Source organism: Coregonus clupeaformis, unplaced genomic scaffold (assembly GCF_020615455.1).
Source record: "Coregonus clupeaformis isolate EN_2021a unplaced genomic scaffold, ASM2061545v1 scaf0652, whole genome shotgun sequence".
Lineage (NCBI taxonomy): Eukaryota > Metazoa > Chordata > Actinopteri > Salmoniformes > Salmonidae > Coregonus > Coregonus clupeaformis.
Genome location: NW_025534107.1, coordinates 188,135 through 210,519, shown reverse-complemented (window position 1 = coordinate 210,519; position 22,385 = coordinate 188,135). Strand labels below are relative to the sequence as shown.

Here is a 22,385-nt window from a genome sequence, read left to right as displayed (position 1 = left end):
CCCCCCAAAGGACATCCAGACAACTTGACACAACTGTGGGAAGCATTGGAGTCAACATGGGCCAGTATCCCTGTGGAACGCTTTCGACACCTTGTAGAGTCCATGCCCCAACGAATTGAGGCTGTTCTGAGGGCAAAAGGGGGTGCAACTCAATATTAGGAAGGTGTTCTTAATGTTTTGTACTGTCAGTTTATATTTTATGTGTGACCAAAAGAACACTGCATGGCTAAATGCATATAATTGCAGGAAATTAGCTTTAAAACCGCAACATTTTCTCTTTGCTACAGGGCAGAATACAGGGAGCTCAAAGTATTGGGACAGTGACAATTATTTAGTTGTCTTGGCTCTGTACTCCAGCACTTTGGATTTGAAATGATACAATGACTGAGGTTAAAGTACAGACTGTCAGCTTTAATTTGAGGGTATTTTCATCCATATCGAGTTTAGACCGTTTATAAATTACTGCCCTTTTGACGTTGTTCCCCCATTTTATGGTAAATAATTGTCATTTTGGAGACACTTCTTTTGTAAATCAGAAGAGAATATGTTTTGAAACACTACTACATTAATGTGGATACTACCATGATTACGGATAGTCCTGAATGAATCATGAATAATGATGAGTGAGAAAGTTAGACGCACAAATATCCCACCAAGACATGCTAACCTCTCACCATTACAATAACAGGGGAGGTTAGCGTTTTTGGGGTATGATATTTGTGCGTCTAACTTTCTCACTCATAAGCCCTAGGAAAGGGTTAGAGGTCAGAGGCTGTGGTCAATGCTGTGTTTCTGGTCAGCCCTAGGAAAGGGTTAGAGGCTAGGGTTATAGGTCAGAGGGTTAAAGCCCTGTTTCTGTTCAGTCCTAGGAAAGCCCTGGCGTCTCCAGTGAGAGAACCTCCTCTCACCGAGCTGGAGGATGACTTCCTGATCCTGGAGGATTATGAGCCTCCCTGGTTCTCCCTTCACTGGAAGTTTGACCCCATCAGGACCACAGCCAAACCACGACCAAAGCAGCAGAACCAATCACACAGTAGTGACAATGCCTCAGCAGACATACTCACCAAGGCTACAGCCAATCAGAGATCAGGAGGGACAGACAGACCTCGGACAACTAAAGAGAAGAAGGGAAAGAATCCTACAACCAGGAAGGAGAGGGACTCTAGTCCCCAGGGGGTAGGACCTCAGGGTGATGGGCCTGTTAATCATGTTGACCTCGAGGCAGACCACATAGAACAAGACAAGAAGAAAGTCAACAACCTGTTATCTGAACCAACGACAGCAGGTGACCTGGAACAAGAGGCACCAGGAGGAGGGGCCAAGCCTAAACCTAGCCACACCAAAACAGAAAAGAAAGTTCCCAGAATCTCTAAATCCAAAGCTGGTATCCAAGGTGACAAGGTGAACCCCAAGACGAGCCGAGGACGAGGCCGGCAGTCTGGGAAGACCAGGAGACTGTCAGGTCGAGCTGGGGAGGAGCCCGTCACCATGGAGGAGGAGAGTGAAGCGGCTGCAGACCAATCATCAGCTGAAGACCAGGCGGCAGACCAGGATGTTTCTCCAGGTAATATCCCCTGACAGCTGACATCACACATCATGATGGTTTTTCTGACTACAACGTTCATCACAAGTTCAAGTTGTATCATGCCATTTGTAGGTATAGGAATATGTTTTGTAAGAGCTCTCAACAAATAAAAAAATATATAAAAAACATTCACAAAACAATCAATGGGAAAAAATGTAGTTTACATAAAAGACTAGGCTAGATGTAATGTTGTCTTTCCTCCACAGTTCTACAGTTGGCACCAACAGGACAGAGATGAGTCATCTCTAAGGTTCCAGCCAATTGTAAGGCCCAGGAGGTCTGCCCCGCCCCTACTGGTGAGGCTGACTCCTCCCAGTTAGCAGGGAAGAGGAAGAGGACCAAGCCTGGTCCCTGGTGGCTCATCAGTCCTGTCAACACACAGCTCACAGAGACAGACAACAAGTCCAAACAGAATAACAAGACAACTACATCTAAACCAGCAAGACATTCCTCTGTGGAGTCAGGGCAGGAGGACGGGCCATCAAAACCCTTGTTTAATCAGAACGCAAAGAAGAAACCCTCGTCCAATCAGTCAGCAGCAAATAAACCCTCGTCCAATCAGACCACAGAGAAGAAACCGTGGTCCAATCAGACTGCAGAGCAGAAAGCAGAGAAGCCCAAGAAGGGCAGACCTAAGAAGCAGACGATAGCCAGTACAGAGGAGCCAGCGAGGCCTGAAGGTCAGAGCGAAGAGGAGCCAGCGAGGCCTGAAGGTCAGAGAGAAGAGGAACAGGAGGCCATGCCCAGCCCTCTCAGACAGCATACACTCACCTCAAGTAAGGCTTCATATTAACGCCATCCATTTTCCTTCAAGGGAATATAGTTCACTCATAAATCAAGCTTAGTAATATACAAAATATGTACTGTCATCTCAAACAGCTGTTATTGAAATATGTGGTGATTTGTGTTCTGCTTGTGTCTCTTCTCAGGTGAGAAGGTGTTTGACTGGCTCTACAACCGCACTCCCAAGTGTAAACCCCAGAGTGATGCCACACCCACTAACATTACCCCCCACTCTGCTACTGTTACCCCCAGCAGGCAGCAGCACCAGGCCAGGGAGGCTCCAGAGGCTACCGTTACCCCCAGCAGGCAGCAGCACCAGGCCAGGGAGGCTCCAGAGAAACGCAGCAGCAGGAAGAGGAAAGCTCCAGTGAACTGGTGGGAGACCAACAACCCCCCAGAGAATGCTGGCCGCACCTTTTCCTTCCCTCAACAACCCCAGCCTAACCCAAAAACACGCAAGGTGGTGAGAAGTAAGTCCAAGCCCAGACCAGTCCGGACCAGGCCTGCTAAGTCCCTGCGACCTCCTCAGAACGCCTCCTCACCTCGACCTGGAGCAGGTCAGACCCTGGTGAAGAGGAAGGACCTCTCCACTCCCAAGACGGTCAAGCGCTCTCTGGCCACCTTTGGCGCCATCTTCTCCTCGGGCAGAGAAGCGCTCCCGGTGGCCACTGTCAGAAGCACGTTGCAGACTTCAGGGAGGAAAGCCCTATTCCCTGAAGAGCAGTCAGCCCAGAGTCCCAGCGTCAGCCTCAGCCCTGGTCCAGCTAAGGACCCCTCCCAGGACCCAGCCAGTGACAGGAGCTCCAGCCTTGTGGATCTGAGTGCCAGTACTGTCTGCTATATAGAGCCTGTTGGAAAGCTGGGGGAAAAGACCAGATGCCGAGACTTCTCCCAAACCAACAACCGACTCTCAGACAACACGTAAGTACACTCCTAAACACTGTTACTTCTGACTGTTGCTTCTCAACACTTACTTCTGACTGTTGCTTCTCAAAACCTTTACATCTAAATGTTCCTTCTAAACACTGTTACTTCTGACTGTTGCTTCTCTTTTCAACACTGTTACTTCTGACTAGGCGATATATCAAATGAATTTGATTAATTAGAATGTGCGTTTTTGAGTGATATTCCAAATGCCTGCATCGCATGAATAATGGTTTAGTTTTTAGTTTTTATCAGCTTTTTCTCATTGTTTTTTTCTGGTCTCTTTTGCTCAGAGATCTGTATACTGACGAGATGCACGTCTCCTCCCTAACAATGGGAGTCGTCATCCAAGAGGTGGGAAGGCAGGCAAAAGAATAGGTCCAAAATAAGCCCATATAAACACATTACCCTTATTTTTGGACAGATTCTAGCGCTTCGCCTCTTCCTCTATGGTTTACACACCAAGCCCCTCCCCCTGCCTCTCACGCCAACAAAGTTGTGATATCACATCTTCCTCTCTGACGAGCGGTTTCAACTCGCTATTTGCATTTTGAGGTTTGGTCCAACAGAATCGGTCATATGGACACAAACACATTGAGACATTTTACTATAATAGAGAAGTTACCTTTTTTAACGATACGCTTTTTATGTCTCAACTCCTCAAATTGCGCACAGAGCAGACACTACTAAAACCAGAGTATCAATGAACATTGATTCTGGAAAATTAATGCTCAGTTTGTCGCGCGCGGCATTGTGGTACCACGTACCGTTAGCAGCATTTTAGCCAAAGACTGTTATCCTAGCTGTCTAGTCTGTTTATAAATGTGCATAAGCATAAAACAATTATATAAGGAATTGGCAACTCGTTCTCATTCTGAGAAATAAGGTAGGCCACTTGATTTCAACATCTGAACAAAGTGGACAGGCTAGCATGCTGTTCAAACAGTTGGAGACAGACAGAAGGGTGTGGTCGTAACAATTCAACTGTTGAACCTTGTTAGCAAGCAAATACATCCAGGTAAAGATTAGCTGGCTATTCACTAGCACGTGGGCTTGAGAGATTGTTCTATAGCCTCTAATGCCTGCTACAAGAAGTTAGTCATTATTAGTGAATGTGTTTATTCATGGTTCAAGTTACATTTGTAACAAAAAAGGGCATTTTCATAAACTGACTTGAAAGACAGAAAGCGGCACAGGTCCTAATCCAGGCACTTGTCATCTCCCGTCTGGATTACTGCAACTCGCTGTTGGCTGGGCTCCCTGCCTGTGCCATTAAACCCCTACAACTTATCCAGAACGCTGCAGCCCGTCTGGTGTTCAACCTTCCCATGTTCTCTCACGTCACCCCGCTCCTCCGCACACTCCACTGGCTTCCAGTTGAAGCTCGCATCTACTACAAGACCATGGTGCTTGCCTATGGAGCTGTGAGGGGAACGGCACCTCCTTACATTCAGGCTCTGATCAGTCCCTACACCCAGGCGAGGGCACTACGTTCATCCACCTCTGGCCTGCTAGCTCCCCTACCTCTACGGAAGCACAGTTCCCGCTCAGCCCGGTCAAAGCTATTTGCTGCTCTGGCACCCCAATGGTGGAACAAGCTCCCTCACGACGCCAGGACAGCGGAGTCACTCACCACCTTCCAGAGACACTTGAAACCCCACCTCTTTAAGGAACACCTGGGATAGTATAAAGAAATCTTTCTTACAGACAAGTGTTACACGCTTCGGCGGTCCCGTTCTGTGAGCTTCTGTGGCCTACCACTTCATGGCTGAGCTGTTGTTGCTCCTAGACCTCTTCACAATAACAGCACTGACAGTTGACCGGGGCAGCTCTAGCAGGGCGAACGGACTTGTTGGAAAGGTGTCATCCTATGACGGTGCCACGTTGAAAGTCGCTGAGCTCTTCATTAAGGACATTCTACTGCCAATGTTTGTCTATGGAGATTGCATGGCTGTGTGCTCGATTTAATACACCTGTCAGCAACGGGTGAGACTGAAATAGCAGAATCCACTAATTTGAAGGGGTTTCCACATACTGCTGTGTATATATAGGGTATTTCTTACTGTTGCTTCTCTTCTAAACAACGTTATGAGTGACTGTTGTCCAACGTGATGTCAGGAGATCCATTCCTTTTTGTCAACAGGTTAGAAAGTTTCGAAAGCGGACCGTCTTCCATGATTGAACTGGAGGATTGTGAAGAGCATGAGGACATCTGTAAGTGCAGAGCATTGTGCCTTACTGCTTCCTGTTTGCTTACTGCTTCCTGTTTGCTTTGACTTTTTTAATTAGATTGTTTTCATTTAAAGTGTGTTGGGATTTTAAATGCACTTTAAATAAAGTTTGATTTAATTTAACACATTTAAACTACAGTGCCTTCAGAAAGTATTCAAACCCCTTGACTTATTTTGTTGTGCTACAGCCTGAGTTAAAAATGGATCCAAATTAAATCTCCCCCATCTACACACAGTACCCCGTAATGACAAAGGGAAAACATGTTTTTAGAAATGGTTGCTAATTTATTGACAATGAAATACTGAAATGTCTAATTCACATAAGTATTCACACCTCTGAGTCAATACTTTGTAGAAGTACCTTTGGCAGCGATTACAGCTGTGAGTCTTTCTGGGTAAGTCTCTAAGAGCATTCCACACCTGGATTGTACAACGTTTGCCCATTATTCTTTTCAAAAATCTTCAAGCTCTGTCAAGTTAGTTGTTGATCATTGCTAGACAGCCATTTTCAGGTCTTGCCATAGATTTAAGTAGATTTAAGTCAAAACTGTAACTAGGCCACTCAGGAACATTCACTGTCTTCTTGGTAAGCAACTCCAGTGTAGATTTGGCCTTGTGTTTTAGGTTATTGTCCTGTTGAAAGGTGAATTCACCTCCCAGTGTCTGGTGGAAAGCAGACTGAACCAGGTTTTCCTCTAGTTAATTACTTTACCAAATTTTTTGCAGTTTTACTTTAGTGCCTTATTGCAAACCGGATGCATGTTTTAGAATATTTGTATTCTGTACAGGCTTCCTTCTTTTCACACTGTCATTTAGGTTAGTATTGTGGAGTAACTACAATGTTGTTGATCCATCCTCAGTTTTCTCCTATCACAGCCATTAAATAGTATTAAGATGGTCTGGTCCATTAAATAGTATTAAGATGGTCTGGTCTGGTCCATTAAATAGTATTAAGATGGTCTGGTCTGGTCCATTAAATAATATTAAGATGGTCTGGTCCATTAAATAGTATTAAGATGGTCTGGTCTGGTCCATTAAATAGTATTAAGATGGTCTGGTCTGGTCCATTAAATAGTATTAAGATGGTCTGGTCCATTAAATAGTATTAAGATGGTCTGGTCCATTAAATAGTATTAAGATGGTCTGGTCTGGTCCATTATAGTATTAAGATGGTCTGGTCTGGTCCATTTAAATAATATTAAGATGGTCTGGTCCATTAAATAGTATTAAGATGGTCTGGTCTGGTCTGGTCCATTAAATAGTATTAAGATGGTCTGGTCTGGTCCATTAAATAGTATTAAGATGGTCTGGTCCATTAAATAGTATTAAGATGGTCTGGTCCATTAAATAGTATTAAGATGGTCTGGTCCATTAAATAGTATTAAGATGGTCTGGTCTGGTCAATTAAATGGTATTAAGATGGTCTGGTCTGGTCAATTAAATAGTATTAAGATGGTCTGGTCAATTAAATGGTATTAAGATGGTCTGGTCTGGTCAATTAAATAGTATTAAGATGGTCTGGTCTGGTCAATTAAATAGTATTAAGATGGTCTGGTCCATTAAATAGTATTAAGATGGTCTGGTCTGGTCAATTAAATAGTATTAAGATGGTCTGGTCTGGTCAATTAAATAGTATTAAGATGGTCTGGTCTGGTCCATTCAACTCTAACTGTTTTAGTCACCATGGCCTCATGGTGAAATCCCTGACCGGTACAGAGATGAGGTAGTCATTCAAAAATCATGTTAACACTATTATTGCACACAGAGTGAGTCCACGCAACTTATGTGACTCGTTAAGCAAATTGTTACTCCTGAACTTATTTAGGCTTGCCATAACAAAGGGGTTGAATACTTATTGACTCAAGACATTTCAGCTTTTCATCTATTTGTAAAAAAATGTTAAACATAATTCCACTTTGACATTATGGGTTATTGTGTGTAGGCCAGTGACAAAAAAAATCTCTATTGAATCCATTTTAAAATCAGGCTGTAACAACTAAATGTGGAAAACGTCAAGGAGTGTGAATACTGTCTGAAGGAGTGTGAATACTGTCTGAAGGAGTGTGAATACTGTCTGAAGGAGTGTGAATACTGTCTGAAGGAGTGTGAATACTTTCTGAAGGAGTGTGAATACTTTCTGAAGGAGTGTGAATACTTTCTGAAGGAGTGTGAATACTTTCTGAAGGAGTGTGAATACTGTCTGAAGGAGTGTGAATACTGTCTGAAGGAGTGTGAATACTGTCTGAAGGAGTGTGAATACTGTCTGAAGGAGTGTGAATACTGTCTGAAGGAGTGTGAATACTGTCTGAAGGAGTGTGAATACTGTCTGAAGGAGTGTGAATACTGTCTGAAGGAGTGTGAATACTGTCTGAAGGAGTGTGAATACTTTTTGAAGGAGTGTGAATACTTTCTGAAGGAGTGTGAATACTGTCTGAAGTACTGTCTGAAGGAGTGTGAATACTTTCTGAAGGAGTGTGAATACTTTCTGAAGGAGTGTGAATACTGTCTGAAGGAGTGTGAATACTGTCTGAAGGAGTGTGAATACTGTCTGAAGGAGTGTGAATACTGTCTGAAGGAGTGTGAATACTTTCTGAAGGAGTGTGAATACTTTCTGAAGGAGTGTGAATACTTTCTGAAGGAGTGTGAATACTTTCTGAAGGAGTGTGAATACTTTCTGAAGGAGTGTGAATACTGTCTGAAGTACTGTCTGAAGGAGTGTGAATACTTTCTGAAGGAGTGTGAATACTTTCTGAAGGAGTGTGAAAACTGTCTGAAGGAGTGTGAAAACTGTCTGAAGGAGTGTGAATACTTTCTGAAGGAGTGTGAATACTGTCTGAAGGAGTGTGAATACTGTCTGAAGGAGTGTGAATACTGTCTGAAGGAGTGTGAATACTGTCTGAAGGAGTGTGAATACTGTCTGAAGGAGTGTGAATACTGTCTGAAGGAGTGTGAATACTGTCTGAAGGAGTGTGAATACTGTCTGAAGGAGTGTGAATACTGTCTGAAGGAGTGTGAATACTGTCTGAAGGAGTTGTCTGAAGGAGTGTGAATACTTTCTGAAGGAGTGTGAAAACTGTCTGAAGGAGTGTGAATACTGTCTGAAGGAGTGTGAATACTGTCTGAAGGAGTGTGAATACTGTCTGAAGGAGTGTGAATACTGTCTGAAGGAGTGTGAATACTGTCTGAAGGAGTGTGAATACTGTCTGAAGGAGTTGTCTGAAGGAGTGTGAATACTTTCTGAAGGAGTGTGAATACTTTCTGAAGGAGTGTGAAAACTGTCTGAAGGAGTGTGAAAACTGTCTGAAGGAGTGTGAAAACTGTCTGAAGGAGTGTGAATACTGTCTGAAGGAGTGTGAATACTGTCTGAAGGAGTGTGAATACTGTCTGAAGGAGTGTGAATACTGTCTGAAGGAGTGTACTAACCCTTTCTGAAGGACTGTAGTTAGAAACATTGGACCGATCTGGTTCCAAGATGAATGCAGAGCCAACCCAGAAACGTTACAATCTTTTATTTATATAATACTATCTTGTTATTCCTCTGACCTCTAACCCTGACCTCTAACCCTGACCTCTCCATGACAGGGCTCCCGTCATCCAGAGTGACGCCCCATCTGTCTATCCATCCGTCTGTCCATCCGTCTGTCCCTCCTGGTATCGTGCTGTCAGATCCTGAGGCTGTGACTGTGGCTGTTTGTGCTCCTCCTCTTAGAGCCATCACACTGCAGCTGGAGGACAAGGCCAACCTCGCCGACTGGCTGGCTCTGCTCTGGCCTGCCACCGGGAAACGTACGTACACACAGACAGAGATGGGGCAATAGGTCAACAATAGTGTAATGTTGTGTTGTGTTGTTGTCGTCAGAGGGAGGCCAGATCAGCCCAGATCATTTCCAGTGGTTCTCGTACCGAGACAGTGCTCTGGGTTACAAGATGGACCTGCTGGCTGAAACCTTCTCTAATGGAAAGATCCTGCTGGGCTCCTACATGAAGATACCTCTGCTGGTGGACCACAGCGCTACCACTGTGAGTAACCCTGACCTCTAACCTTTAGGTGCGCTACATGACCAAAAGTATGTGGACACCTGCTAGTCTAACATCTTATTCCTAAATCATGGGCATTAATATAGAGTTGGTCCCCCCTTTGCTGCTATAACAGCCTCCACTCTTCTGGGAAGGCTTTCCACTAGATGTTGGAACATTGCTGCGGGGACTTGCTTCCATTCAGCCACAAGAGCATTAGTGAGGTCGGGCACTGATGTTGGGCAATTAGGCCTGGCTCGCAGTCGGTGTTCCAATTCATCCCAAAGGTGTTTGATGGGGTTGAGGTCAGGGCTCTGTGCAGGCCAGTCAAGTTCTTCTACACCGATCTCGACAAACCTTTTCTGTATGGACCTCGCTTTGTGCACAGGGGCATTGTGATGCAGAAACAGGAAAGGGCCTTCCACAAACTGATGCCACAAAGTTGGAAGCACAGAATCGTCTAGAATGTCATTGTATGCTGTAGCGTTAAGATTTCCCTTCACTGGAACTAAGGGGCCTAGCCTGAACCACGAAAAACAGCCCCAGACCATTATTCCTCCTCCACCAAACTTTACAGTTGGCACTGCATTCGGGCAGGTAGCGTTCTCCTGGCGTCTGCCAAACCCAGATTTGTCCGTCGGACAACCAGATGGTGAAATGTGATTCATCACTCCACAGAATGCGTTTCCACTGCTTCAGAGTCCAATGGTGGCGAGCTTTACACCACTCCAGCTGGCGCTTGGCATTGCGAATGGTGACCTTACGCTTGTGTGCGGCTGCTCGGCCATGGAAACCCATTTCATGAAGACTCCCGACGAACAGTTCTTGTTCTGACGTTGCTTCCGGAGGCAGTTTGGAACTCGGTAGTGAGTGTTGCAACCGAGGACAGACCATTTTTACGCGCTATGTGCTTCAGCACTCGTGTTCCCGTTCTGTGAGCTTGTGTGGCCTACCACCTTGCGGCTTAGCCGTTGTTGCTCCTAGACGTTTCCACTTCATAATAACAGCGCTTACAGTTGACCGGGGCAGCTCTAGCAGGGCAGAAATTTGACGAACTGACGTGTTGGAAAGGTGGCATCCTATGACGGTGCCACGTTGAAAGTCGCTGAGCTCTTCAGTAAGGCCATTCTACTGCCAATGGTTGTCTATGGAGATTGTGTGGCTGTGTGCTCGATTTTATACACCTGTCAGCAACAGGTGTGGCTGAAATAGCCGAATCCACTAATTTGAAGGGCTGTCAACATACACTATATATACAAAAGTATCTATCTGTACCCATTTCTGATGAGTGTGTCCACATACTGCTGTATATATAGTGTTTATCATATCAGAATGAGAATATCAGTTCAGAGTGTTGTCAGATACGTCATATCAGAATGAGTGTAGGGCTGGGCAATATATCGAATGAATGTTTTAGAGCGATGTTCCAAATGCCTATATCACTCCACAGACACCAAGCCCCTCCTCCTTAACACTCCACAGACACCAAGCCCCTCCTCCTTAACACTCCACAGACACCAAGCCCCTCCTCCTTATCACTCCACAGACACCAAGCCCCTCCTCCTTAACACTCCACAGACACCAAGCCCCTCCTCCTTAACACTCCACAGACACCAAGCCCCTCCTCCTTAACACTCCACAGACACCAAGCCCCTCCTCTTTAACACTCCACAGACACCAAGCCCCTCCTCCTTAACACTCCACAGACACCAAGCCCCTCCTCTTTAACACTCCACAGACACCAAGCCCCTCCCCCGGCTCGTGTTAATATTTATAAAAACAATTCTCTAATTTTGTGTTTTGACCTTTTTAATTGTGCAATAAAACGTATTCAGAGAACTTTTAAAATCTAGTGATACAGTGGGGAAAAAAAGTATTTAGTCAGCCACCAATTGTGCAAGTTCTCCCACTTAAAAAGATGAGAAAGGCCTGTAATTTTCATCATAGGTACACGTCAACTATGACAGACAAATTGAGAGAAAGAAATCCTGAAAATCACATTGTAGGATTTTTTATGAATTTATTTGCAAATTATGGTGGAAAATAAGTATTTGGTCACCTACAAACAAGCAAGATTTCTGGCTCTCACAGACCTGTAACTTCTTCTTTAAGAGGCTCCTCTGTCCTCCACTCGTTACCTGTATTAATGGCACCTGTTTGAACTTGTTATCAGTATAGAAGACACCTGTCCACACCCTCAAACAGTCACACTCCAAACTCCACTATGGCCAAGACCAAAGAGCTGTCAAAGGACACCAGAAACAAAATTGTAGACCTGCACCAGGCTGGGAAGACTGAATCTGCAATAGGTAAGCAGCTTGGTTTGAAGAAATCAACTGTGGGAGCAATTATTAGGAAATGGAAGACATACAAGACCACTGATAATCTCCCTCGATCTGGGGCTCCACGCAAGATCTCACAACGTGAGGTCAAAATGATCACAAGAACGGTGAGCAAAAATCCCAGAACCACACGGGGGACCTAGTGAATGACCTGCAGAGAGCTGGGACCAAAGTAACAAAGCCTACCATCAGTAACACACTACGCCACCAGGGACTCAAATCCTGCAGTGCCAGACGTGTCCCCCTGCTTAAGCCAGTACATGTCCAGGCCCGTCTGAAGTTTGCTAGAGTGCATTTGGATGATCCAGAAGAGGATTGGGAGAATGTCATATGGTCAGATGAAACCAAAATATAACTTTTTGGTAAAAACTCAACTCGTCGTGTTTGGAGGACAAAGAATGCTGAGTTGCATCCAAAGAACACCATACCTACTGTGAAGCATGGGGGTGGAAACATCATGCTTTGGGGCAGTTTATCTGCAAAGGGACCAGGAGGACTGATCCGTGTAAAGGAAAGAATGAATGGGGCCATGTATCGTGAGATTTTGAGTGAAAACCTCCTTCCATCAGCAAGGGCATTGAAGATGAAACGTGGCTGGGTCTTTCAGCATGACAATGATCCCAAACACACTGCCCGGGCAACGAAGGAGTGGCTTCGTAAGAAGCATTTCAAGGTCCTGGAGTGGCCTAGCCAGTCTCCAGATCTCAACCCTATAGAAAATCTTTGGAGGGAGTTGAAAGTCTGTGTTGCCCAGCGACAGCCCCAAAACATCACTGCTCTAGAGGAGATCTGCATGGAGGAATGGGCTCAAAATACCAGCAACAGTGTGTGAAAACCTTGTGAAGACTTACAGAAAACGTTTGACCTGTGTCATTGCCAACAAAGGGTATATAACAAAGTATTGAGAAACTTTTGTTATTGACCAAATACTTATTTTCCACCATAATTTGCAAATAAATTCATAAAAAATCCTACAATGTGAATTTCTGGATTTTTTTTCTCATTTTGTCTGTCATAGTTGACGTGTACCTATGATGAAAATTACAGGCCTCTCTCATCTTTTTCAGTGGGAGAACTTGCACAATTGGTGGCTGACTAAATACTTTTTTTCCCCACTGTATATCGTGAGTCGCCCATAAGTTTGAAATAGGGATGCACATTTCGGTAAATTTTGCTGCTGGCGAACCTACCCTCATTAACCGGACAACAAACTGATTTGCCTAACAGTATGCATGCATACAAGGAACGGAAATGTTTCATTAATTAACCTCTTATGGATCGGACCCTTTTTTTTAAATTTTCACCTAAAATGACATACCCAAATCTAACTGCCTGTAGCTCAGGACCTGAAGCAAGGCTATGCATATTCTTGATATGATTTGAAAGGAAACACTTTGAAGTTTGTAACTGTGAAATTAATGTAGGAGAATATAACACATTAGATCTGGTAAAAGATAATACAAACAAAAAAATATGCATTTTTGTGTTTTTTGTTCCATCTTTGAAATGCAAGAGAAAGGCCACAATATAATATTGCAGTTTAGGCGCAATTTAGATTTTTGCCAACAGATGGCAGCAGTGTGTGAAGTTTCGGATTGATCCAGTGAAGCATTGCAATACTGGACTATTATGTACTTGGAAATGTAATTGATACATTTCCAAGTACATAACTATAGAGAACATATATATTTTGTATTACCATATCATTTTTATAAGTTTACACACTCCCAGGAATGTCATACATGATGGATCATTAGCTTATACACTAACTTTCACACATCTAGATGGCCGGGCGGGGTGGGTGTGGAGCCAGAGACAGCAGGGGTTCAAACTGTAAAACCCAGTTCCTACATTTGAATATAAAAAATGATTTTATCAAACAAAACTATGCTACATTTTATCTCTGGGACCCTTAGGATGACAAATCAGAGCAAGATTACTGAATGTAAGTACATTATTTACCTTCAGAGGTGAATATATCAAACCAGTTGCCATGATACGTTTTTTGTTGTTGTGCACTCTCCTCAGTATTTTTTCACTGAAATGGCTAATGTAAATTGGACAGTGCAGTTAGATTAACAATAATTTAAGCTTTCTGCCCATATAAGACATGTCTATGTCCTGGAAAGTTTGCTGTTACTTACAACAGTCATGCTAACCACATTAGCGCATGTTAGCTCAACCGTCCCGTATACGGGACACCGATCCCGTAGAGGTTAACAGCTTAATGGAAACATGCAACAATAGCAAGCCTATAGTCTTACAGTTAAAAGGCTATAGCCTATTATTGAACATGCAACTCATGTAATGAAGCAGCTAATAAAATGTAATTTTGCTGCCTCTCTAACCTGGTGGTCCCTGCACGCACGACCCACGTGGAGTTCCAGGTCTCAGGAAGCCTCTAGAACTGCTGTTCTGTGGCCAACAAGGCAGAGTTCATCTCAGTCTATGCTACCCTCCAGTCCCTTGACTTCTTGGCGCTGACGGAAACATAGATTACCACTGAAAACACTGCTACTCCTACTGCTCTCTCCTCGTCTGACCATGTGTTCTCGCATACCCCGAGAGCATCTGGTCAGCGGGGTGGTGGCACAGGAATCCTCATCTCTCCCAAGTGGACATTCTCTATTTTTCCCCTGACTCATCTGTCTATCTCCTCATTTGAATTCCATGCTGTCACAGTCACTAGCCCATTCAAGCTTAACATCCTTGTCATTTATCGTCCTCCAGGTTCCCTTGGAGAGTTCATCAATTAGCTTGACGCCTTGATAAGTTCCTTTCCTGAGGATGGCTCACCCCTCACAGTTCTGGGGGACTTCAACCTCCCTACGTCCACATTTGACTCATTTCTCTCTGCCGCCTCCTTTCCACTCCTCTCCTCTTTTGACCTCACCCTCTCACCCCCCCTACTCACAAGGCAGGCAATACGCTTTACCTCATCTTTACTAGATGCTGTTCTTCCTCTAATCTCACTGCAACTCCCCTCCAAGTCTCCGACCACTACTTTGTATCCTTTTCTCTCTCGCTCTCCTCCAACACTACTCACTCTGCCCCTACTCAGATGGTAATGCGCCGTCGCAACCTTCGCTCTCTCCCGCTACTCTCTCCTCTTCCATCCTATCATCTCTTCCCTCTGCTCAATCCTTCTCCCTCCAATTTCCTGATTCTGCCTCCTCTCCTCCCTTTCTGCATCCTTTGACTCTCTATGTCCCCTATCCTCCCGGCTGGCTCGGTCCTCCCCTCCAGCTCCGTGGCTTGATGACTCATTGCGAGCTCACAGAACAGGGCTCCGGGCAGCTGAGTGGAAATGGAGGAAAACTAGACTCCCTGCGGACCTGGCATCTTTTCACTCCCTCCTCTCTACATTTTCTTCATCTGTTTCTGCTGCTAAAGCCACTTTCTACCACTCTAAATTCCAAGCATCTGCCTCTAACCCTAGGAAGCTCTTTGCCACCTTCTCCTCCCTGCTAAATCCTCCTCCTCCTCCCCCTCCCTCCTCCCTCTCTGTGGATGACTTCGTCAACCATTTTGAAAAGAAGGTTGACGACATCCGATCCTCGTTTGTTAAATCTAATGACACTGCTGGTCCTGCTCACACTGCCCTACCCTATGCTTTGACTTCTTTCTCCCCTCTCTCTCCAGATAAAATCTTGCAACTTGTGACGGCCGGCCGCCCAAAAACCTGCCCGCTTGACCCTATCCCCTCCTCTCTTCTCCAGACCATCTCCGGTGACCTTCTCCCTTACCTCACCTCGCTGATCAACTCATCCTTGACCGCTTGCTATGTCCCTTCCGTCTTCAAGAGAGCGAGAGTTGCACCCCTTCTCAAAAAAACAACACTCGATCCCTCTGATGTCAACAACTACAGACCAGTATCCCTTCTTTCTTTTCTCTCCAAAACTCTTGAGCGTGCCGTCTTTAGCCAACTCTCTTGCTATCTCTCTCAGAATGACCTTCTTGATCCAAACCAGTCAGGTTTCAAGACTGGTCATTCAACTGAGACTGCTCTTCTCTGTGTCACAGAGGCTGTCCGCACTGCTAAAGCTAACTCTCTCTCCTCTGCTCTTATCCTTCTAGACCTATCCGCTGCCTTTGATACTGTGAACCATCAGATCCTCCTCTCCACCCTCTCCACCCTCTCCGTGCTGGGCATCTCCGGCGCGGCTCACTCTTGGATTGCGTCCTACCTGACCGGTCGCTCCTTCCAAGTGGCGTGGCGAGAATCTTTCTCCGCACCACGTGCTCTCACCACTGGTGTCCCCCAGGGCTCAGTTCTAGGCCCTCTCCTATTCTCGCTATACACCAAGTCACTTGGCTCTGTCATATCCTCACATGGCCTCTCCTATCATTGCTACTCAGACGACACACAACTAATCTTCTCCTTTCCCCCTTCTGATAACCAGGTGGTGAATCGCATCTCTGCATGTCTGGCAGACATATCAGTATGGATGACGGATCACCACCTCAAGCTGAACCTTGGCAAGACGGAGCTGCTCTTCCTCCCGGGGAAGGACTGCCCGTTCCATGATCTCGCCATCACGGTTGACAACTCCGTTGTGTCCTCCTCCCAGAGTGCGAAGAGCCTTGGCGTGACCCTGGACAACACCCTGTCGTTCTCCGCTAACATCAAGGCGGTGACCCGATCCTGTAGGTTCATGCTCTACAACATTTGGAGAGTACGACCCTGCCTTACACAGGAAGCGGCACAGGTCCTAATCCAGGCACTTGTCATCTCCCGTCTGGATTACTGCAACTCGCTGTTGGCTGGGCTCCCTGCCTGTGCCATTAAACCCCTACAACTTATCCAGAACGCTGCAGCCCGTCTGGTGTTCAACCTTCCCAAGTTCTCTCACGTCACCCCGCTCCTCCGCACACTCCACTGGCTTCCAGTTGAAGCTCGCATCTGCTACAAGACCATGGTGCTTGCCTACGGAGCTGTGAGGGGAACGGCACCTCCGTACCTTCAGGCTCTGATCAGTCCCTACACCCAAACGAGGGCACTACGTTCATCCACCTCTGGCCTGCTGGCCCCCCTACATCTGCGGAAGCACAGTTCCCGCTCAGCCCAGTCAAAACTGTTCGCTGCTCTGGCACCCCAATGGTGGAACAAGCTTCTTCACAACGCCAGGACAGCGGAGTCACTGACCACCTTCCGGAGACACTTACATTTACATTTACATTTTAGTCATTTAGCAGACGCTCTTATCCAGAGCGACTTACAGTTAGTGAATACATATATTTTTTTTTTATACCGGCCCCCCGTGGGAATCGAACCCACAACCCTGGCGTTGCAAACGCCATGCTCTATCAACTGAGCTACATCCCTGCCGGCCATTCCCTCCCCTACCCTGGACGACGCTGGGCCAATTGTGCGCCGCCCATGAGTCTCCCGGTCGCGGCCGGCTGCGACAGAGCCTGGCACTTGAAACCCTACCTCTATAAGGAATACCTGGGATAGGATAAAGTAATCCTTCTACCCCTCTTTACCCCCAAAAAAAAACAAAAAACATTGTAAAGTGGTTATCCCACTGGCTATAAGGTGAATGCACCATTTTGTAAGTCGCTTTGGATAAGAGAGGGAGGGAGGGCGAGAGGGAGGTAGGGAGAGAGGGATTCCATATTCAATATAGAGGGCTGATATTTTAATTAATCAGGTTTGGCTTTTTCAGGAGGCTTTATTACTGCCACTTTTAGTGAGTTTGGTTCACATCCAGTGGATAGGGAGACATTTATTATGTTCAACATAGGCGGACCAAGCACAGGAAGTAGCTCTTTCAGTAGTTTAGTTGGAATAGGGTCCTGTAGGCAGTTCTGTGCAGACTCAGGACAACAGCGTTTTGCAGAAATACGCATATTAAAGTAAGTCCACAATTTGTTTTCTAATGATCATGATCTTTTCTTGGAAGAAGTTCTTAAATTCATCACTGCTAGGCCGTCCTCCCTTTTTTAAATTTGTTTTTATTCTGCTCAATAAGATTGGATCAGTAGGCTGATCGAATAGCAGGCTGTGATGGATCAGTAGGCTGATCGAATAGCAGGCTGTGATGGATCAGTAGGCTGATCGAATAGCAGGCTGTGATGGATCAGTAGGCTGATCAAATAGCAGGCTGTGATGGATCAGTAGGCTGATCGAATAGCAGGCTGTGATGGATCAGTAGGTTGATCGAACAGCAGGCTGTGATGGATCAGTAGGCTGATCGAATAGCAGGCTGTGATGGATCAGTAGGCTGATCAAATAGCAGGCTGTGATGGATCAGTAGGCTGATCGAATAGCAGGCTGTGATGGATCAGTAGGTTGATCGAACAGCAGGCTGTGATGGATCAGTAGGCTGATCGAACAGCAGGCTGTGATGGATCAGTAGGCTGATCGAATAGCAGGCTGTGATGGATCAGTAGGCTGATCGAATAGCAGGCTGTGATGGATCAGTAGGCTGATCGAATAGCAGGCTGTGATGGATCAGTAGGCTGATCGAATAGCAGGCTGTGATGGATCAGTAGGCTGATCGAACAGCAGGCTGTGATGGATCAGTAGGCTGATCGAATAGCAGGCTGTGATGGATCAGTAGGTTGATCGAACAGCAGGCTGTTGTTCCAGAGTATATAACCTCCTAACCATCTGTGTGGTGTTGTTCCAGGTGTATAACCTCCTAACCATCTGTGTGGTGTTGTTCCAGGTGTATAACCTCCTAACCATCTGTGTGCTGTTGTTCCAGAGTATATAACCTCCTAACCATCTGTGTGGTGTTGTTCCAGGTGTATAACCTCCTAACCATCTGTGTGTTGTTGTTCCAGGTGTATAACCTCCTAACCATCTGTGTGCTGTTGTTCCAGAGTATATAACCTCCTAACCATCTGTGTGGTGTTGTTCCAGGTGTATAACCTCCTAACCATCTGTGTGCTGTTGTTCCAGAGTATATAACCTCCTAACCATCTGTGTGGTGTTGTTCCAGGTGTATAACCTCCTAACCATCTGTGTGGTGTTGTTCCAGGTGTATAACCTCCTAACCATCTGTGTGGTGTTGTTCCAGAGTATATAACCTCCTAACCATCTGTGTGCTGTTGTTCCAGGTGTATAACCTCCTAACCAGCTCAGTGACTGTGACGATCAACGGCAAAGAGAACCATTATAACCCAGGACAGACCTTCATGGTCCCATGTGGTGAGTTAGAACCCAGGACAGGCCATGCCTTCTGACCCCCTCCCTGTGTTGTCCAACAGGCCATGCCTTCTGACCCCCTCCCTGTGTTGTCCAACAGGCCATGCCTTCTGACCCCCTCCCTGTGTTGTCCAACAGGCCATGCCTTCTGACCCCCTCCCTGTGTTGTCCAACAGGCCATGCCTTCTGACCCCCCTCCCTGTGTTGTCCAACAGGCCATGCCTTCTGACCCCCTCCCTGTGTTGTCCAACAGGCCATGCCTTCTGACCCCCTCCCTGTGTTGTCCAACAGGCCATGCCTTCTGACCCCCCTCCCTGTGTTGTCCAACAGGCCATGCCTTCTGACCCCCCTCCCTGTGTTGTCCAACAGGCCATGGTTACTGACCCCCCTCCCTGTGTTGTCCAACAGGCCATGCCTTCTGACCCCCTACCTGTGTTGTCCAACAGGCCATGCCTTCTGACCCCCTCCCTGTGTTGTCCAACAGGCCATGCCTTCTGACCCCCCTCCCTGTGTTGTCCAACAGGCCATGGTTACTGACCCCCTCCCTGTGTTGTCCAACAGGCCATGCCTTCTGACCCCCTCCCTGTGTTGTCCAACAGGCCATGCCTTCTGACCCCCTCCCTGTGTTGTCCAACAGGCCATGCCTTCTGACCCCCTCCCTGTGTTGTCCAACAGGCCATGCCTTCTGACCCCCTCCCTGTGTTGTCCAACAGGCCATGGTTACTGACCCCCTCCCTGTGTTGTCCAACAGGCCATGCCTTCTGACCCCCTCCCTGTGTTGTCCAACAGGCCATGCCTTCTGACCCCCTCCCTGTGTTGTCCAACAGGCCATGGTTACTGACCCCCTCCCTGTGTTGTCCAACAGGCCATGCCTTCTGACCCCCTCCCTGTGTTGTCCAACAGGCCATGCCTTCTGACCCCCTCCCTGTGTTGTCCAACAGGCCATGCCTTCTGACCCCCTCCCTGTGTTGTCCAACAGGCCATGCCTTCTGACCCCCTCCCTGTGTTGTCCAACAGGCCATGCCTTCTGACCCCCTCCCTGTGTTGTCCAACAGGCCATGCCTTCTGACCCCCTTCCCTGTGTTGTCCAACAGGCCATGGTTACTGACCCCTTCCCTGTGTTGTCCAACAGGCCATGCCTTCTGACCCCCTCCCTGTGTTGTCCAACAGGCCATGCCTTCTGACCCCCTCCTGTGTTGTCCAACAGGCCATGCCTTCTGACCCCCTCCCTGTGTTGTCCAACAGGCCATGGTTACTGACCCCCCTCCCTGTGTTGTCCAACAGGCCATGCCTTCTGACCCCCTCCCTGTGTTGTCCAACAGGCCATGCCTTCTGACCCCCCTCCCTGTGTTGTCCAACAGGCCATGCCTTCTGACCCCCTCCCTGTGTTGTCCAACAGGCCATGCCTTCTGACCCCCTCCCTGTGTTGTCCAACAGGCCATGCCTTCTGACCCCCCTCCCTGTGTTGTCCAACAGGCCATGGTTACTGACCCCCTCCCTGTGTTGTCCAACAGGCCATGCCTTCTGACCCCCTCCCTGTGTTGTCCAACAGGCCATGCCTTCTGACCCCCTCCCTGTGTTGTTCAACAGGCCATGGTTACTGACCCCCTCCCTGTGTTGTCCAACAGGCCATGCCTTCTGACCCCCTCCCTGTGTTGTCCAACAGGCCATGCCTTCTGACCCCCTCCCTGTGTTGTCCAACAGGCCATGCCTTCTGACCCCCTCCCTGTGTTGTCCAACAGGCCATGCCTTCTGACCCCCCTCCCTGTGTTGTCCAACAGGCCATGCCTTCTGACCCCCTCCCTGTGTTGTCCAACAGGCCATGCCTTCTGACCCCCTCCCTGTGTTGTCCAACAGGCCATGCCTTCTGACCCCCTCCCTGTGTTGTCCAACAGGCCATGCCTTCTGACCCCCTCCCTGTGTTGTCCAACAGGCCATGCCTTCTGACCCCTTCCCTGTGTTGTCCAACAGGCCATGGTTACTGACCCCTTCCCTGTGTTGTCCAACAGGCCATGCCTTCTGACCCCCTCCCTGTGTTGTCCAACAGGCCATGCCTTCTGACCCCCTCCCTGTGTTGTCCAACAGGCCATGCCTTCTGACCCCTTCCCTGTGTTGTCCAACAGGCCATGCCTTCTGACCCCCTCCCTGTGTTGTCCAACAGGCCATGCCTTCTGACCCCTCCCTGTGTTGTCCAACAGGCCATGGTTACTGACCCCTTCCCTGTGTTGTCCAACAGGCCATGCCTTCTGACCCCCTCCCTGTGTTGTCCAACAGGCCATGCCTTCTGACCCCCCTCCCTGTGTTGTCCAACAGGCCATGCCTTCTGACCCCCTCCCTGTGTTGTCCAACAGGCCATGCCTTCTGACCCCCTCCCTGTGTTGTCCAACAGGCCATGGTTACTGACCCCTTCCCTGTGTTGTCCAACAGGCCATGCCTTCTGACCCCCCTCCCTGTGTTGTCCAACAGGCCATGCCTTCTGACCCCCCTCCCTGTGTTGTCCAACAGGCCATGCCTTCTGACCCCCTCCCTGTGTTGTCCAACAGGCCATGCCTTCTGACCCCCTCCCTGTGTTGTCCAACAGGCCATGCCTTCTGACCCCTTCCCTGTGTTGTCCAACAGGCCATGCCCTCTGACCCCCTCCCTGTGTTGTCCAACAGGCCATGCCTTCTGACCCCCTCCCTGTGTTGTCCAACAGGCCATGGTTACTGACCCCTTCCCTGTGTTGTCCAACAGGCCATGCCTTCTGACCCCCTCCCTGTGTTGTCCAACAGGCCATGCCTTCTGACCCCCTCCCTGTGTTGTCCAACAGGCCATGCCTTCTGACCCCCCTCCCTGTGTTGTCCAACAGGCCATGCCTTCTGACCCCCTCCCTGTGTTGTCCAACAGGCCATGCCTTCTGACCCCCTCCCTGTGTTGTCCAACAGGCCATGCCTTCTGACCCCCTCCCTGTGTTGTCCAACAGGCCATGCCTTCTGACCCCCTCCCTGTGTTGTCCAACAGGCCATGCCTTCTGACCCCTTCCCTGTGTTGTCCAACAGGCCATGCCTTCTGACCCCCTCCCTGTGTTGTCCAACAGGCCATGCCTTCTGACCCCTTCCCTGTGTTGTCCAACAGGCCATGCCTACAGCCTCCACAACCTGACCCAGGAACCTGCTGCTCTACACTTCACCAGGATGCTGGCAGAGAGCTCAGAGTGAGGCCTGGGGACCACAGCCAGGGGTTCAGTACAGGACAGAGAAGTGAAGGAGCCTTACAGAGGACCACCAGGTACCTCAACTTAACAGAGTGAGACCAGCAGAAAATTACCCCATACCTACTATAAAATATGGTGGTGGATCTTTGATGTT

The 22,385-nt window shown here is 47.6% G+C and overlaps 1 protein-coding gene across 1 annotated transcript; it reads left to right on the top strand.

Annotated features, from left to right (window-relative positions):
• The first annotated feature begins 1,488 nt into the window (after positions 1–1,488).
• On the top strand, positions 1,489–22,324 carry LOC121559999 (protein piccolo-like). The gene is made up of 8 exons (XM_045216255.1): positions 1,489–1,564; positions 1,843–2,361; positions 2,515–3,289; positions 5,436–5,506; positions 9,106–9,309; positions 9,383–9,543; positions 18,951–19,041; positions 22,153–22,324. Exons 1-8 carry the CDS (start codon positions 1,489–1,491, stop codon positions 22,233–22,235), a joined length of 1,980 nt encoding a protein of 659 aa, XP_045072190.1. The 3' UTR covers positions 22,236–22,324.
• The last annotated feature ends 61 nt before the right edge of the window (positions 22,325–22,385 follow it).

Bases quoted from the DNA above. Each gene is read 5' to 3' on its own strand.
- LOC121559999 (XM_045216255.1), top strand. From the start codon at position 1,489: ATGGAGGAGGAGAGTGAAGCGGCTGCAGACCAATCATCAGCTGAAGAC. The intron at 9,544-18,950 runs GTGAGTAACCCT...CTGTTGTTCCAG, and splicing joins TGGACCACAGCGCTACCACT to GTGTATAACCTCCTAACCAG. The intron at 19,042-22,152 runs GTGAGTTAGAAC...GTTGTCCAACAG, and splicing joins GACCTTCATGGTCCCATGTG to GCCATGCCTACAGCCTCCAC.